The following is an 18,847-nucleotide window of genomic DNA, read 5'->3' on the forward strand; positions in this document are numbered from 1 at the left end:
TTACGAGGGTGCTAATCCTTCCTCGTACGTAACTGACTCCCGAACCCGTTTTCTAAAACTCGTAGACCAAAGTTGTTTTTAGGTGATCCAATCACACCTTAATAAAAGATTGGTGGCGACTCTAAATTTTCATCGACAACTAATTTTTGTTTTTTTCCAAAAATAAAAATGGTTTCGACAAATACATCACTACTATTTATGTTATCTTATGTTCAAGACTTTATTGTTCAAGACTTTATTGAAAAACACTTTTTCCAAAGTTAAAAAATAAAAATTTCAACTTTTAAACTTAGATTAAAATTTTGGTTTAAAATTACATTTTGATTTGATAAAATGCTTTTCGACCTTACTAATAGAGGTGATTATGGGCCGGGCCGGGCCCAAAAAATTTTAGCCCACGTCCTAGGCCCGGGCCGACCCGAAATATGAGCCTAAAATTTTGTCTAGGCCCGGCCTGAAAAATTCCTAAGTCTGAGCCCGATCCGGCCCGACCCATTTTTTTAATAAACACTAAAATTTATTTTAAAAATAAAAAAATAAAAAAATTTTAAAAATAAAAAATAAAAAATATATTTATTATATTCGGGCCGGGCTAGGCCCGGACAAAAAAAGTGTGCCGAGGGCCGACCCATTTTCTAAACGAGCCTAATTTTTTTGCCTAAACCCATATTTCGGCCCTATATTTTTACCCGAATTATCTCATATTTCGAGCGGGTCATCGAGCCGGGCCGGGCCGCCCGGCCATGATCACCTCTGCTTACTAATAAAGAAAGTTTTCTTTAACGGCGGGGTTCAATCTAAGAGATGATATTTGTTCCTTTCTGTGGAAGTTTAGAGGTCCTAAAAGTCAAAGGGTACAAAACTTCTTGTGAGTAGTTGTCAATGACCGAATTTTGACCAAAGGGGAGCTGAAGCAATGTAGGAGGGGGTTGATTGATAGCCTCGTTTGCTCGTCATGTGGTGAGCAGACCGAAAGATTGCAGTGTTGGTAGCAGTATCATTACTGCGTCCATCCCACATATTTTGGGTTTGTTTTTTTAAGAAAATATTGAATTGAAAATTTAAATTTTAGTCATTTAAAGAAATAAAAACCTATTTAAATTTCATAATCATATAAATTTACATAATGCATAATTTAAAATAAATATTATAAATTTAAAAATGAGTTCAACTAGGCACAAACTTTGAATAATAAAATTTAAGATACATTTTCGAATTTTTGACAAATAATTTAATTCTTAAATTCGTTTAATTGACATTGTATAAATAAAATTTATTTATTGTTTATTTTCCAGGTGCAATTTTCTTTTTAGTTTTTCAGGGTTTAGGTTTAATTTTCAATATTAGAGACGATATGAAAAGTAAATATATATATATTTATTAATTTTCAAATTCTTTTATCACACAATATTAAGACCAAAATGAGGACAATTTCTGACTTCCAAAATCGCGGTAATAGAAATGGTAATTTGAAATTCAAAACTCTTAGACGTAAACAGCTATAATAGTGAGTGCGGCGCGCTTCTCTTTCACTCTTTGTTTTTTCCTCTTCTGCGACAGTGTGCTGTCTCTCATCTTCTTCTGTATCGTTTCTAGGGCAAAAGTCAAAAACCTCAAGCCACCTCTTTGTTTTTTCCCCAGTTTTTTTTTTTGCAAAACTCAAATAAAAAGACCCTTTGTCTGTCATTTCTGTTTGGTTTCCTAGAAAATGGCGGAATCAGAGTTAAGCTATGAAGAAACGCGTAAAAGGAGATTGGAAGAGAACAAGAAGAGGATGGAAGAACTGAATCTCAAAAGCCTCTCTCAGGCTTTGAAGAGCAAGAGCGTCAAGTCATCTCCGGTGAGTATGTTATATTTTATGCACACTTATTATTTTTATTATTTATCTATAACTTTTTTGAGCTTACAGAAGTTCAAATCACGCAGGCAAAGCCCCGAACACCTCGGAAACAGGTGGAGTTGACGGCAGTGAGACGGTCTAGTCGTGTTGCTGACAAACCCAAACCGGACTACAAAGACGTAAGCTCTCTCTCTCTCCGTCTCATGACAACAGTCAACAGGATTGGAATTTTTGGAAGGCCCAGTTTTTACTTCCTTTGATTTTTCATTAACTTTGTAATAACCTCACCCAATCTAATTTGAATATAAAACTAATCTGAACTACATATGATTTCAACAGCTAACTCGAAATGTTCTAAACCTAAACTCATCACAACTTCAAATATTGTAGCTTCAATCTCAGATATACTAAACTAGAAATAATTCGAACAATTTAAAAGGCTAAGACAACCAAATTTGAAACCGACCAAAAACTCGAAATGATCTAAACTTAAAATGATAGGGCTTGATCATAATTTGAAATGTTATAAATATATAATGACTTAAATAATTTGAACCAAAAACAGTTCGAACTCAAAATGACCTAATATTGAAACAACCAAATTTGAAATTGACTCGAAATCAAAAGGATGAAATGACAAGAACCTAAATTGAACTGACCAACTTGAAATGTTTTGAATTTGTAATGACCTGATTGAAAAAACCAAGGCCTTAAGCTTAAATTATGGTTCCAAATTAATATTAATTGAATTAATCAAAATTTTTAATCCTTTAATCGTCAACCGAACTGAAATTTATATGTTTTTATTTTTTATTTTGGCTAAAACAAGTATAAAACATATAAAATAAATAAATAGATCATGTTCATTTGACCAAATTAACTGAACTAAAACTACATATAATTTGTATTATTAATTATCAAATTCAGTTAATTCGGTAAATTACCCGATTTCGAACCGAATTAATTGAATTTTCAATAAACCATTAACCGACCTCCGATCGAATTAGATCAGTTAACCAACCAATTAACCGAATTAGATCAATTTAAGCGGGTAATTCAATTTTAGCCTAAATTTGAACACCTCTATTTGAACTTGAAACAACTAACCTAAACCAAAATGATATTTTTAATCCAAAATTAACAAAACCTACCCAATACACAGTTCTGTTTACTATATTGGTTGTTAATGTTTCAATGACGACGGCACAACTGGATTTCTGACCCAATTTTCTTGATGGTTGGTATGGCAGGTTCCTCTTGAACCTTTTGAGAGACTCAGAAGGTTAAGCTCCAATCGGATATTCATATATATATTGTGTGTGTGTGTGTGTGTGAAGATTCTTGCTTTCTCAGATTGTTCCAGTCTTACATAGTGTACTAGTGCAGGGGGTACAACCGAGGCCACAGCCACAGAGATCTATTTAATCGAGTTTATGCTTCGGCTGAAGAAAGAGCTTATGCAATTGAAAGAGCAGAACACCTTGAATCTACATTAGATTCTGAGTACCCAAGTTTTGTGAAGCCCATGCTTCAGTCACATGTAACTGGAGGGTTTTGGCTAGTAAGATATCTTAGCTACTCTTTCATTTTTCTCAGTCTCTTGATTTTTGCCCTCCTTCAAAGTAAAGATAAGCCCATGAACTAGTATCTTGGAATGTGACATATTGAATAGGGTTTACCGAACCAGTTTTGCAAGAAAAACTTGCCTCATCATGACGTGATGGTAACTTTGGTGGATGAGGAAGGAGAGGAGTTTGTAACCAAATACCTTGCAGACAAAACAGGTCTTAGTGGTGGTTGGAGAGGATTTTCAATTGACCATAATCTAGTTGATGGGGATGCTTTAGTATTCCAGCTAGTAGCTCCTACAGAGTTTAAGGTGACTAACAATACTCCCCAAACTTCAATTTCATGCTTTAACATTGATCAGCCACTATAATACTACATATACTACATAATTTCTAGCTATGTCCTCAAACATGCCACTTTTGGCTCAAGATCATACGGCAAAAAGCTGTTTTAATTATGTCAACCACTACTGTTCCATAGGTGTATATTATCAGGGCATACGAGTCAGACGACAATGGAGGTGGAGAGGACGAAAAAGGAGGAGAAGATGAAAGGGAAGAAGAAAATAGAGAAGATGAAAAAGAAGAAAAAAGAGAGGATGATGGCAAAGAGGCAGATGTTGAGCCAGATGTCCAAAACAGAAGATCTAAACGAATCCGTGCAAGTAATTAATACTTACCAACTTTCAATTTACATATTATATCTGCTACGGATATTTTAATTCTTTTTCATATATTGTATCTCATATCTATGTTCATATATATTCTGATTTGTAACTGGTTTTTGCAGGGAAGTAGTAGATCTTCTCCAGTCAAGGCATGAGACAGTACTGATATCTTTTGTTTTCAGTTGAAAAAGAACATGCAGACATTTAGCTGATGATTTTGTATGGTATTTGCTACCTAAGGGTGATAAAAAATATAAGATTATCATCTTACCTTTAGCAATGCTATTGACAGTATTTGTCTAAACCTTTATTCAAACCATGTAACCATTTTCATGGAACTTATTATGTTTGAGGATGATTTCATCATCTTCACATCATAACTTAGCCATTTGCTGTTCAAAGGTTGGATCGATGCAAACCACCACCTGTAATATAAAATGGCATTAGGAGCTTAGTAGTTGATTTGCCTGAATGAGGACCAAGGTTCATAAATGATTTGTGCTCACCTTGCCACTGCTTCTACCCGAATGAAGATGCTCAACAGCATCTGGAACAGAATGCAAGCCTAAAAATCTTTTTGGATCTATTGCAACCTATTACCATTGAATGCATGTTAGGAACTTGAATCCCATCAATATTAAGCTACAAAATAATATCCAGTGTATTCTAAATTGACAACTTTGTTTACCATTAAGGTTAAAAAGCACTTTTCAATTTATATCATGATTTCAAACTTAAAAAAAATTGGTAAACCTTTGATTTTAGCTTTTACCTTCTGAAAAAGTGTTTTTAATAACAATATGCCTAAAATAAATGTTTTATTTTAAAAAAAATACTTTTTGACAACAATGGTAAAAATTGTCAAATTTTTTTAAAGTAATTTTACATAACAATTTTCAACCGCTCAGAAGTATTTCTAGCATAAAACAATTAAAAGTACCTTAAGCTTCCCCGAAGAGTAAAGATCAAATTGTCTAGCCAGGTGTTCTTTCCATAAATAGCTATATTGTGGCAGGAAAAAGCCAGCCTGATTGCAAAACAGTAAAAGCACAAGATTTCCTCAGTCAAGAAGACTAGATAACCTAAAGCAGAACAGCAAGTGTCTTCCGTGAGGATGCCCAAGAAAAATGAAGAGTGAGAACAACAGAATCAAAAGACTGCTGCTAAACAGCTTAAAGTTAATAATTGACAACAACATACCACAGATTGGCTTTTGGTTAAAAGCTTCTCGACAAGACCAGGATAATTTTTTGGCTTCCACCCATGCTCCCCTTGATACTATATATAAAACAAATAGTTTAATCAGAAGCTTTAAATTGCAAATATGAAGATTGACTACATTGGATTGAGGTAACTTAATAATTCATTAGGAACAATATTAATGTTGGGAACATTTAGTTATCTACAACTACTATATCCATAACATGGAGAACCATAGCAAATAATTCAAGCTCCAAAACTCAAAGAAAATTAATTTAACAAATGATCTATCTTAAAATTACCCAAAAATAATCATTACTGAGCCAAAAAAAAAAAAAAAAGCATAATGTGCAAACACAAAATAAAAGGTACAAAAACTAAAAGCCATGTGTCAAAAGCACAAAGAACTATAGCAAGTTAATTTAGAAATTTGTAAGTTCATTCTGAAAGAAACAACCTGAGAGATCATTCCTATCACAATGAGCCGTCCACGGATAGCCAAAGCATTCAAACACAAATCAAACATGTCACCACCAACAGATTCGTAGACAATGTCAACTCCTTTAGGAAACTCGTTTTTCAGAACCTGCCAATCCACAAAGTCTTAGATTTCATCCATTAATTCACGGCAATCAAGAACTTAGTCATGCAAACTGTGATGTGATCTGAAGTTGGGGCATTGATGATGATTAAAGGATGGCAACTAAGATCTACGTCCATGGAAGAGGGGTTGAGAATAATCTCAGCTGGAAAAGATATCAAGTAGACTACAATCCCTCTTAATTAGAGTTCAAAATTCAAATGATTGAAGGATATAATATTAGAGATAAAAGATACAGCATAGCTAATTATTAGAGAATCTTAGAATTAGTAGTATTGAGAAAAAAACAGCAGCAATTATCTGATCAAATTTTATGCACTGAAAAATTATTTGTATCAAACCAATGAAGTTAAGAATCCAATTGGTGTCCCAAATAAAGAAAAGGAGGAAAAACAAGAAGTTCAGAATTTCAGACATACGGTTTTGATGTCTTCAGTTTTGTAGTCTATGACTCGATCAACCCCCAAATCTTTCAAAAGCCTGGCCTTCTCTTTTCCTCCACAAGTGGCAACAACTTTGTTTCCTGCCAGTTTTGCAAGCTGCACATATAGTTATGATTAATATTTTTGTTTACTGCCCAAAAAGGGTGGGGTAGGAGTATACAAAAATGATATATAAATGCTAAAGTCATATAACAAATACAACCACAAAATAGAGCTACTTGCACTGGAGGAAGAAATTATGATGATCATATAAATATAAAGTATATCTCGGAATCTATTTGGGTAAATAAATAAATATCAAAAGTCAATATGTATAAGACTAAGATAAGCAATTAAGAAAAAACAGAAGTACAATAAGGTAATGATAGAACTCAAAAAGCTGGACTTTATTCAACAAACAATAGGGAAAACATTAAACATGCATCCATAATTATTCCTCCAGATTAAAGTTGGCCACTATTACATAGAGCTTGTACAAATTCAAGCAATAAATAAATATCGTATTTTAGGACGAACCTGGACTGCAAATTGTCCGGTCCCTCCAGCAGCAGCAGTTACAAGGACAACTTGCCCAGATTCCATCTGACCGACCTATAAAGTTTTTTTTGTTTTAAAAAAGAAGAAGAGGGAAACGGAAACACTTTCAGAGAGAAAAAAAAAAATTGAATGGAGGACTACAATGTACACCAAGAAAAACATGAAGAAAGATGAGATATGGCAAGAAAAAATAATATGACATAGGATGATGGGTGAAAAGTTCATGAGAGAGAAGGGGTTGGGGAGAATGGAAAAGTTCACATCTAAATAAGAAAAAATGGAATAATGAACCTTTTCCAACGCGATTGATGCTGTTAATCCTGAAGTAAGCATAGCAACAACTTCTGGATCAGGTCTTCCAATGGGAAGTATGTGCTTTGACGAGACCTAATCATGTTCAACATTCAATATTTATTCACTTATCAATTTAAATATGATTTAAGTAGAAAGGCATGTAAAAAAAATTTGAAATAGATAGATAAAACAAGATGTTTATAAACATAATAAATAATTAAAAAAAAGGATATCATACCGTCATGAATTCAGCATAACCTCCATAAACCATGATTGCAGCAGGAGTTCCAACTTCCAAATTACTTACAGAATCTCCAACTGCGGCAATTATTCCCACAGCCTGTAACAGCAAAATAACATGAAGTTAGTTAGACATTTATAAGTTTGGCCAAAAAAATCTAGATATCACATGCAGAGATAATTTGAAAAATAATAAACCATAAGATATCAACATAATTGAATTATAGTACCACATGTTGGCATTTAGTTAATATTCTTCCCGCACCTCAAATCCAGCATCAAATGGAAGAAGGGAACTCAGGTCTTTCTTGTTTCCTAGGAAATACCTGCCCGAGCTAAAGTTCACCTGTGTGTAGCATGTTATTCAGTAAAATAGATATAATTACACATTAAAGAGCAGTTATTGATATATAAACCTAATGGAAAAAAGGCAGAAAACGGTACAGGGATAAATGATTAATGAATAGATGGTAAGACCAACAAAACAAAAAAGAAGAAATCGTGATACTTGTTCTCTTTCCTATGTCCACACCATTGATATCTAGGGGAAAAGATAGAGAAACCCAAATGCTTTTTTTAATAGGAAAATGATGATGAATATGAACTTGCCGGCCATCTCCCTTCTTACTTTCCCAAGCTTTTCCATCCTATAGACGCAAAGAACCCACAGCCAGTAGTTCCAAGCGATCCCTTCTCCCCTAGGCTTGAAGGTGGCCTAAAATTAAAACTTGAAGAAGGAATTCCTTTCTTTCATCCATCTCTTATCTTTCATGTTCTTTCAAAATATCTACAGCCAACCTTTCTTAGTCAATAGATATCCTACATCCTTAAGCTCAATTTAACCCTTTTTTTGTTCCACACAATCCAACTGTCAAGAACATGTTAAGATGCCAAGATCTCTCCTTATATCTTCAGTCTATATGATTTTGGTTATCATCCAAGCATCTGCAATCATTTGCACCTCTCTTAAGTAACTTACTTATCGACTCCCCATCCTTTTTCATGCAAGCCACCTAAGAAGTCGTACACAATCTTCACACAAAATATTTAATTAATAAAACTCGAAATCAAATTAATCATTAAAGGATACTAGAAAACTTACATCACTTGCATTTACCCCAGCATAAATGATTTTCAGAAGGACGTGCCCTGATTCAATTGGTAGTTTCAATGGTGCACGTACTATGTGGGTAGCATCACGAAAATTGTGAGTCAATTTATGCACAACTCTGGATAGGAAGAGAAAAAAGGCAGTACTCAGCAGCTACAAGAAACCAATAAACATCCTACCTTTTATGTTATTAGCAACTGATACAAAATAAAGTTGACCAGAAAATATTTATATATGCTTGCTTCTGAGTCGAGAGTTTGAGATTAATGAGCAGATGCAGAACTAGAAACAAATAAGAAAATTGATGTTAAGAAAGTATTGTATTAGTTAATTGACCAGGGCCTAGGCCATAAATGCTGTAAAAGCAGCAGACGGTACATAGTTAATAAGAGCCCCTCATTGTTTTCCCTGCAGGGGCAAATTTAGCAGTTCACCCTGTCTACATTTTCTGAAATATGCAGAAACTATTTATTGTATGTCACTTGCCCATCTGTTTCTACCCTAGTATTTAATACACTTCACCCATCCAACTATCGTTTTTCTTCTTCTTCTTCTTCTCTTTTTTTTTTGGTGCTCTGCTATTAGATTAGGCAGACTTCTAAAATGAGGAGATATAAGATTTCAGGATTCACTGGAGGAAATGGTTAGAATTTCCGCCTATTGGCATTTGAGGACAACAGGAAATAACCTTTTAAGTTTTTTTATTTTATCACAAGAATGTTTCAGAATAAACATCCCATTGAGTGATTTGAGTTCACAAGTTTGACAAACAACTTAAAAGTGGGAGGTTTTGGCAGCTGCCTCTATTGAGGCAGATCTTGACACAAACGAGGTAATTGAGTTCAAAAATGTCAGCTGAATAAAAGCTTTTAGATTCACACATGTTGTCCCAAAAATGTAGTTTTCTGAAACCATGCAAGAACTTAATCTAAAGTTTATACTGGCCAGCCGAAGAATCGTGCCCGTTCCTCCCCTCAGGTAATTCTACTTAAAATTCTCAGAACTGAAGCAGTATTTTGACATTTTACTTACACTTTCTCAAAACTCTGAGGAAGTTGGGCACCTAAAGGAGCTCGGAATGAGATTTTTCTCCTGGAACTTGAAGAAGAACGCACCAGGTATTTCACTTCTTCTGCTGGACCGGGCCAATACTCCATGCCTCTGCGGTTTGTAATCCATAGGCAAGAACCAGCTCTGCTCTCATCCATGATAAGGTCGAAAGCACCTAGAAATGCATAAGTGCAAAGAAAGTAATAATGAACAGACTTAGAGAAAAAATACTCTATTCTATTTTTCTACTAATTAGTTTACAATTATAAAGAGAGGAATAACACAATCAAGGAAACAATCCCTAACTTCCTAAGAATCAGTGGCTGAGATTAGTTTCTATTTACAAGGGAACTCCTAATAATAAGGTAAGTTTTCTGTCCTTAATCATAGGGATTTCAACACTCCCCCTCAAGCTGAAGTGTAGATGTTTATCAAACCCAACTTGCCAATAAATTCTTTAAACATGTTTCTGTTCAAACTTTTAGTTAACACGTTTGCAACTTGTTGTCTAGTAGGTAGGTAGGTGATGCACACTTCTCTTAGTGTATTTTTTCTTTTATAAAGTGACGATCTATTTCCACATGTTTGGTCCGATCGTGATGCACAGGATTATGTGCTATGCTGACAGTTGCCTGGTTGTCACAGTACATCTTCATAGGTCTGGTATAAGGCACTTTTAGTTTCCCCATATGTCTTTGTATCCAAACTCCTTCGCATATACCATGAGATAGTGCTCGATACTCTGCCTCTGCACTGCTGCGTGCTACCACAGACTGTTTTTTGCTCCTCCAGAGGTTACCCCAAACATAACTACAATAGCCACTTGTAGAGCGTCTATCACTAACAGAACCTGCCCAGTCTGCATCAGTGTAGACTTCCACATTTTGGTTCGCAGTTTTCTTGAAATACAGACCTTTACCAGGAGTTTCTTTTAGATACCTTAATATTCTATATGCAGCTTCCAGATGCTTCTCCCTCGGGGCATGCATGTATTGACTGATAACACTCACACTGAAGGCTATGTCTGGACAGGTGTGAGATAGGTAGATGAGTCTTCCTACTAGTCGTTGATATCTCCCCCTGTCGATTTCTTCTCCATCCTCATCAGTTCCCAATTTAAGGTTAGATTCCATAGGAGTTTCGGCTGGTTTGCAGCCCATCAAACCAACTTCTGATAGTAGATCAAGAATATATTTCCTTTGGGAGATGGAAATACCTATTTGGGACCTTGCTACCTCCATACCAAGAAAATATTTAAGATTCTTCAAGTCTTTAAGTTCAAACTCTGTACCAAGGAATTCTTTCAACCTCACAATTTCGCTTGAGTCATCTCCTGTTAATATTATATCGTCCACATAAACGATGAGGATGCAGCATTTTCCCTTTTCCGAGTGCTTGTAGAACATGGTGTGGTCTGCCTGTTCTTGAATGTAATTTCTGCTAGTCATAGCTTTTGCAAATCGGCTGAACCACGCCCGTGAAGATTGTTTCAGCCTATACAAGGATTTCTTCAACTTGCACACTTGGCCCTTGTTTTCTTCAAACTCGAGTGGGAAATCCATGTACACCTCCTCATTTAATTCCCCGTTGAGAAAAACATTTTTTACATCCGATTGAGTCAAGTGCCAATCAAGGTTGGCAGCAAGAGATAGGAGGACTCGAATGGTGTTTAGCTTGGCAACCGGTGCAAACGTCTCGTTGTAGTCAAGACCATAAGTTTGGGTGAATCCCTTAGCCACAAGTCGAGCCTTGTACCGGTCAATGCGGCCATCGGGTTTAAATTTCGTAGTGAAGATCCATTTGCACCCTACTGTTTTTTTCCCTTTAGGTAGATCCGAGACTTCCCATGTTTTATTGTTTTTGAGGGTCTTCATTTCTTCCATCACAGCTTGTCTCCACTCAGCTGATTAAAGAGCCTATTCTATATTTTTTGGAGTTTTTACAGGATCAACATTAGTCACAAAAATTTTGTAAGACTTAGATAAATTTCCATAGGACACAAACCGAGAAATAGGGTGTTGAGTGCAGCTCCTTGTGCCCTTTCGAACTGCAATTGGAAGATAGATGGATGGTGACGGAGGTGAGACTTACATTTGAGCAGGTCCTCGGTTGGGGATGCAATTGGCACTGCTGTATCAGTTTCAGGAGAACGATTCCGTCGGGAGTAAACTTGTATTTCGGGAACTTGTTTTTGCTGTTTTCCTTGATCAAGGGGCCGTTGCACTTCGATGGAGGTATTGGTATTGGGAAGGACCGTGCTAACTTCTTGCTACACAGGGAAAACAGTATCTAAATCTGGGATTGTGCTAACTTCTTGCTGCATAGGGAAAACAATATCTAAATTTGGGATAGCACCTTGGTTGTTAGGCTTGTTTGTGATAGTAGTGGTAGGATCAGGAGGTATAATGAGGAGAGTATTAAGGGTCTCATCTTCATTGAAAGTCTCTCCCTGAAGATGAGATGCTGCAAAGTATGGTTCATTTTCAAAGAAGGTAACATCCCGAGAGACAAACATTCGGCCAAGGTTGGTGAGTAACACTTGTAGCCTTTTTGTGTAGGGGAATATCCAATGAAGATGCAGGTGTGGCCTCGAGATTCAAGTTTGGATTGATTTGGTTGATGGTTATGGACAAAAGCTTTACAGCCGAATATTTTGGTTGGAAGATTAGAAATAGAAGAAAGGCCTTTACAAGGGTATTTAGATGTGTTTGAAAATTGAGGACCTTTGATGGCATTCGGTTTATGAGATAACAGGCAGTGAGGACAGCCTCTCCCCACAAGTATTTTGGAACATTCATGATGAATATTATGGCTCGAGCCACATCAAGGAGATGTCGATTTTTTCTCTCGGAGATCCCGTTTTGTTGAAGAGTGTCAGGACAAGAGCTTTGGTGTATAATGCCTTGGTCAGAAAGGTATGAGCTTAGGACAGAGTTAAAGTATTCTCTCCCATTAGTGCGGAGAGTATGTATGGTAGAGTTGAACTGGGTTCGAACCATTGAATGAAAATTTTGGAATACTTTGGGTGTTTCAGATTTTTCTTTGAGGAGATAGACCCAATAGACCCTAGTGTGATCATCAATGAATTTTATAAACCACCTAACCCCCATAATATTTTTCACTCGGCTAGCTCCCCATAGGTCACTATGGATTAATGAAAATGGTTGGGACTGAATATATGGTTTTAATGGGTATGGCACACAGGTATGTTTGAATAATTGGCAAATTTCACACTTTAAGGAATTAATACTTTTATTTCGAAATAACAACGAAAGATGTTTTTTCAAATACAAAAAATTTGGATGCCCTAACCTACGGTGCCATAACATAATAGTGTCCTCTTTTGAAGTGGATAGAGCCAATCCCCCTTGTGTACTGTCTTTATTGCAAACATAGAGTCCATCATTAACTTTAGGAGTGCCAATCATCCTCCCCGATTTCTGTTCCTGTATCACACAACCAATTGCAGAAAATTCAGCAAGAACTTTTTCATCCTTAGTAAGTTTACTGATTGAAAGTAAATTACAGGACAAGTTTGGGACATGTAGGACTTTATCGAGAGAAAAATTCTCTGTTATTTGTACTTCTCCTACTCCAGCTACAGGTGAGTAAGAACCGTCAGCTATGCGGATTCGGGACTTGTTATGACAAGGAGTGTAGGTGTGAAACAACGTGGAGTCACCTGTCATGTGATCGGAGGCACCCGAATCGAGAATCCAAGGGGATTGATTATTAGATTCAAAGGCAATGTTGAGGGCAGTACCTTGAGTGGTTAGAGATCCATGAGTAGTGGAAGTACCAAGTATCTTATGGAGAGTCTCAAGTTGGGTTTTGGTTAGGCAAACATCGAGAACATCATCCGCAGTAGTGGAGGATAACAGGGCAGTCTTATTATCCTTTTGTTTTTTTCAGGATAGCCATGGAGTTTGAAGCACTTTTCCTTTGTATGACCAACACGGTTGCAGTGGCTACACCATGGTTTGGTTGATCCAGAATCATTTCCAGCACGTAGTTTTTGTGGCTGTGGACCTTTGGAGATGAGGGCAGAGGTCTCAGTAGGACGGTTGCCAATCGGTGTCATAAGTTTAGGTTCCTTTGAATCTCCCATCATGACAATACGACGCTTTTCTTCTCTTCTAACTTCTGCAAATGTTTCACCGATGGTTGAGAGAGGTGATCTGCCCAGAATTCGGCCACGGACCTCATCTAACTCACGGTTCAGTCCTGCTAGAAACTCATAAAGACGTTCATTGTTGAGATGGGTCATAAACTTGTTGTGTTCTAAGCCTTCACCCCAATCTGCCTCATAGTACATATCCAGTTCCTGCCATAAAATTTTCAGATTGTTGTAGTGAGTTACTTCGAGTATCCCTTGTCGGATATCCTTTAACTTAGGCTTGATCTCAAATACTTGGGAGGCGATTCCAAGATCCGAGTAGTTTTCTTTGACTGCATCCCACATGTCTTTTGCAGTTTTGAAAAAAAGATAGGTGCGGCTTATATGGCCTTCCATCAAATTAATTAGCCAAGCCATTACAATTGAGTTGTTGAGTTCCCAAGTGGCATAAGTAGGGTCAGTTGTGGTTGGTCGTGGAATTTCTCCATTGATGTACCCTAATTTGCCACGACCACGAATCACCATAAGGACCGATTGAGACCATTGCAAGAAGTTCTTCCCATCTAGCCGATGATTGGTGATTATAAGGGAGGAATTAAGTTCACCTTGAGTGATTCCCTGATTGACATTCTGAGTTATTTGTGATGTCTCAGTTTCAGACAGAGTTTCATTGACATCACCCATGGGAGGACTAAACCGAAGGGATTTTTAGGAAGGGAGATTAGAGACGAATGAGTAGGATCGAATGAATCCTAGAGCTTTGATACCATGAACAGACTTAGAGAAAAAATACTCTATTCTATTTTTCTACTAATTAGTTTACAGTTATAAAGAGAGGAATAACACAATCAAGGAAACAATCCCCAACTTCCTAAGAATCAGTGACTGAGATTAGTTTCTATTTACAAGGGAACTCCTAGTAATAAGGTAAGTTTTTTGTCCTTAATCATAGGGATTCTAACAAATAAATTAAAAATTTTCAAAAGTAGAAAAAGAGAACCTTGAGGCTGAAAAAGAAGTGATTTGACATGCAAAAACTAATTTTAACTTCAGTGCTTATGTAACAGAAAGTTTGTCAATGACAAACCTCTGAAAAAGAAAATGCCAAGCAAGTGGAAATCCAATAGTCTTTTTTTTTTTTTCTATCTGACGGAGCTCTTTTTTTATTGAGTCTCAAATAGCTCTGATAAATCCAGAGGGGAATGCAGTACGCTGTTTACTCTCCTGTCCAATTAATTAAAGCATATTGCTTTTAGCACAACCTATGTTACCGACTCTTCATCCTCCCTAGACTATTTCTGTATCAATACATGTATCCAACATGTATTTGGATGTGTACAAAGCATGATTCTTGTATATGAAAAAACTTTAAAAGCATCAAATATCTGACACGGGTCCAAATTTGGGAATGTCAAGCACAACAATGTAGACAGGACTTGGAGAAAATATTGCTCTAAATAAGACTTCAATGAGCAGAGACTATTCTATAAAAGATAATATACCTTTCACCACATTTTCCATCTGCACATAGCCACCCAGTAGGGTAATATATTTGGCGCCTACTTTTTCTCCCATCTCTGTTTGAACAAACTACATCCAAATTCAAAGGCAAGTTATATAGATAAATAGTTTGCAGACAATATCAGCCCCCAACCAAAAAAACACAGTAAATATTACTAACAAAATGAATACTTTTATGACATATCCAGGAGGCTGTGATGATTGAGAACATTCAAAATTCTGCAACCTAGAGATTTACCTCAGGGCAAAGAACGTTCACACGTATTCCTTGACGTCTGTAGGGAGCTAGTGATCTAGTAAACATGACAACACCGCCTGAAAATAAGATATTTTAAGCAAATGATCAAATTACATTAATGTCTTACAAGCAAGAATTATGTCGATAGATCACTTGTCTCGGATCTTTGTTCCATAAAACCCATTCATAATTTATCCATTTTCCCTTTTCCAGCACTAATCTCAGGAAACAATCAGAGACAACACGAACTGGAGGTAATGCATAAGCAGTCATCCGTTCTTGATAAGCTAACTAAAAAGATCAATGACCAAAGTCACATCAATAAACCCGCAAACCTTTTGTGGCAGAGTAGATGGGATCAATGTACATTGGGTAAAGACCTGCAGAGGACCCCATATTGATTATCACCCCTGGCTTTTGCAGAGCTTGCATACTCTTAATCTGTTCAAAGAATTGAAACAATTATTCATTGCTGTACCTAGAGACTGTCGGAAACCAAAATTGCAGAAAGTACAAAGAGTTGAAGAAATACTGCGAGGCGAGTACAATCAATAACTGCAACGAGATTGACATTAATAGTATGTTTCCATGTCTTAGTGCCATCAGTTTGATCCTTCCAGAAAAGTGCTGTATTAGCGATGCCAGCATTATTGATGCATATATCCAGTCCTCCATATGTTGAGACATGCTTGTCAAATGCTAAATTTAAATCTCCTACCCAAACAAGAAGCAATGTTTTTTAAACATAAATTGTAATTATCTGAAACAACTACATGAAAGAAACCCTACGAAACCTTACTTAAGCTAGTAACGTCGCATTTAACAAAAATAGCAGAAGGAAATCCTAAATTTTGATGGAATTTGGAATTCTCTTTCTCAACTAAAGAAGCAACTTCCTTCCCTTTCTCTTCCGAGAAATCTACAATTGTCACAAATATCCCTTTCGAAGCCAAAGCTAAGCACAAAGCTTTACCTGCACATAATTTCGAGAACAATCTGAATCAATTACATCATCTGCTTCACAATCTTAAGTTCAAGAGATTCATAACAAAACCAAAGCAACCGGTTTATGAATTCTCTGAAGTTTATTTCCATTAGAGATGCGATAATTAAAACTCCTGATAAATTGAAATAAACAAAGCTTTACCTGCACATAATTCATTAACAATTCAAAGCAATTACATTATCTGTTTAACAATCTTAAAGTTCAACGATTCATAATAAACCAAAGGAATCGGTTTATGAATTCTCAGAAGTTCATTTCAATTGTAGATACGTTAAATAAAACTCCGGACAAATTGAAATGAACAAAGCTTCACCAGCACATAATTCAACAGAAATTCAAATAAATTACAGTATCCATTTCACAATCTTAAAGATCAAGCTGTTCATAATAAATCAAAAGCAATCGGTTCATGATTTCTCGGAAGTTCATTTTAATTGTAGATTCCAAATTTAAAAAAAAAAAAAACCTCCAAAAAATTGCAATCTCCAACAAAATATGAAGAAACAATAAGCTTATGAAAGTTTTTACCAATTCCGGAAGCACCGCCAGTGACCAGAGCTGATAAGCCAGGTTTAAGCTCCATTTTTTTTGTTTTGCTCTCTTTTGTTATTGTTTTTGGAATTAAGTAAAAAAAAAGAACGTATCCCTGATTATTAGGAAATTGTTTATTATGGCACCTTGCTGCTACTTTGGAAATATAAATAATATTTAAGAAAAAAGAATATAAATATTTATTTAATGTATTTCATATTTTGTCGCTATTGCTCGAAGGTATCGTTCGTCGGTGATGAAAGCAAAAAACAGATTCATTGACGCCTAAAAGACGTGGAAACACCAGCCATGTAGTCTTTACCGTCGGTTTTTGATTGAGTGACGACATCGTATTCATCTGTATGAAACCGATTAGCGCGATAGATCATACCGCCTTCAACGGCGCGTGATATTTGCCACCAGCTGATAATTTTACATGAGCATTGCGTATTTGGATATTTATTTTTTTATAAATATAAATATAGTAGATTTCGATAATATTATTATATGAGTTTTTTAATATTGAAATATTTATTATTTGAATATTTTTTTTACAAATAATGAATTTGGATTTTGTTATAATTATAACTAACAAGTTTGCATTACAAACTCATCTTATGATTTATCAATCTTGCGAATTAATGATATCTATAAGATCAAGATTCTGTTGGCCAAGACATTATAAGCCTTTTACCTTATGAGCTCAATTGTAAGAGCCACTCTTAACAAGAACAAAGTATCTATCATCCATACATTACATTTATTTATTATCTTACATGACAAATAATACCTAAAAAGAGGGTCGTCTACAAGACAAGTGAGCTTTAAAGGATAGAGAACTAATAAGGGAACTATACGCGACGCCTCATAGACTCTTTTAGGCCACCTTGCTCCAGTCGACCAAAAAGACAAAGAAGGATATGATTAGTCTCTCGTTGAAGGTTTGGCTCGACTTTGTTCGCTAAGCTTTTCGCATTGCCTTTGTTAGATGCAGATTGGTTACATGGCCTATTCATTCTATTTTGGCTCACTATGGTGAGTCTGCAACTGAGTGAGCAGCCAATTTGTGATATTTTGAGCATTCTAGTAAAAAACTCCACGACTCTTTGCCCATTGTCATTACTTCAGGCCTGTATCAAAATATTTAAATAATGGATATTTGAATTTGTTTTACTTTTACGAATAACAGTTTTGAATCTAAATATTTGAATCCATTATGCATTTCAGTTTTTAAAGTTTTTAGTTTAAATAAAATTTTATACTTATTAAATGCGATATTTAATAGATTCAATTTTTTAACGAATACTTTTATCAAATCAAGTTAGGTGATGTCCTAATTTAATACGGATAATAAGTGAAATTAATGGAAATAAACTTATGAGAAATTAGTGAAGGCTTCAAGGTGTATACTAATGTCATTTTCTTTAATGTTCTATTCGTCCCCACTTATATTTTGATGTGACAAAGAATTACCGGCAAAAGAACCTTGAGGATACAATGAAGACTAATGACTATCCAAGTTTTACACTGACGGAAATAGTCCACTGAGCATTGAACGGAGCATGGCAAGAATATCAATTTCTATAAAGAACTTTTGCATTAAATCTTTATAGAACAATTTAGGAATATTAGAATATGGAGGAGAATAGAAAAAAATTTTTGATGTGTTTTGGTGATCAAACAAATAAAGTTTGACTCCTATAAGAGTTCTCATGTCTCTTCATAAAGATATAACTATCCAAATTGATAGCCACATCTTTTAGCAATAAACACAATTATTCAATAAATATCTATTTGAATTGTAACAACCCTTGCTTGACTCAATTGTCGGGTCTGAGCGTCAGGATTCTACATTCGTTGTACTACAGTTAATTAGACAACA

At 35.6% G+C, this 18,847-nt stretch overlaps 2 protein-coding genes across 2 annotated transcripts; one reads left to right on the forward strand and one right to left on the reverse strand.

Moving 5' to 3' along the window:
* The first annotated feature begins 1,463 nt into the window (after positions 1-1,463).
* LOC105782649 (B3 domain-containing protein At3g19184) lies at positions 1,464-4,477 on the forward strand. The gene is made up of 7 exons (XM_012607521.2): positions 1,464-1,840; positions 1,927-2,019; positions 3,091-3,122; positions 3,227-3,401; positions 3,513-3,719; positions 3,890-4,073; positions 4,199-4,477. The coding sequence occupies exons 1-7, from the start codon at positions 1,709-1,711 to the stop codon at positions 4,204-4,206; spliced, it is 831 nt and encodes a 276-aa protein (XP_012462975.1). The 5' UTR covers positions 1,464-1,708; the 3' UTR covers positions 4,207-4,477.
* Positions 4,123-17,131, reverse strand: LOC105782647 (uncharacterized). Its single transcript, XM_012607518.2, has 18 exons — positions 16,963-17,131; positions 16,228-16,401; positions 15,961-16,142; positions 15,764-15,869; positions 15,429-15,505; positions 15,172-15,259; positions 9,535-9,727; positions 8,494-8,620; positions 7,657-7,737; positions 7,390-7,491; positions 7,149-7,244; positions 6,837-6,911; positions 6,297-6,416; positions 5,734-5,862; positions 5,277-5,354; positions 5,017-5,103; positions 4,583-4,669; positions 4,123-4,501 (listed from the first exon to the last, which is right to left on the reverse strand). The coding sequence occupies exons 1-18, from the start codon at positions 17,015-17,017 to the stop codon at positions 4,451-4,453; spliced, it is 1,908 nt and encodes a 635-aa protein (XP_012462972.1). The 5' UTR covers positions 17,018-17,131; the 3' UTR covers positions 4,123-4,450.
* Positions 17,132-18,847: the final 1,716 nt, after the last annotated feature.

The sequence above is a fragment of the Gossypium raimondii genome, chromosome 13 (assembly GCF_025698545.1).
Source record: "Gossypium raimondii isolate GPD5lz chromosome 13, ASM2569854v1, whole genome shotgun sequence".
Taxonomy (NCBI): Eukaryota; Viridiplantae; Streptophyta; class Magnoliopsida; order Malvales; family Malvaceae; genus Gossypium; species Gossypium raimondii.

What these genes read in the sequence shown, in the direction of transcription:
- LOC105782649 (XM_012607521.2), top strand. Translation starts at nt 1,709, where the DNA reads ATGGCGGAATCAGAGTTAAGCTATGAAGAAACGCGTAAAAGGAGATTG. An exon ending in AGAGCGTCAAGTCATCTCCG is followed by an intron (nt 1,841 to 1,926) that starts GTGAGTATGTTA and finishes CAAATCACGCAG; the next exon opens with GCAAAGCCCCGAACACCTCG. An exon ending in TAACTGGAGGGTTTTGGCTA is followed by an intron (nt 3,402 to 3,512) that starts GTAAGATATCTT and finishes CATATTGAATAG; the next exon opens with GGTTTACCGAACCAGTTTTG.
- LOC105782647 (XM_012607518.2), bottom strand. Translation starts at nt 17,017, where the DNA reads ATGGAGCTTAAACCTGGCTTATCAGCTCTGGTCACTGGCGGTGCTTCC. An exon ending in TTGATTGTACTCGCCTCGCA is followed by an intron (nt 15,870 to 15,960) that starts GTATTTCTTCAA and finishes TTCTTTGAACAG; the next exon opens with ATTAAGAGTATGCAAGCTCT. An exon ending in GATGGAAAATGTGGTGAAAG is followed by an intron (nt 9,728 to 15,171) that starts GTATATTATCTT and finishes ATGCATTTCTAG; the next exon opens with GTGCTTTCGACCTTATCATG.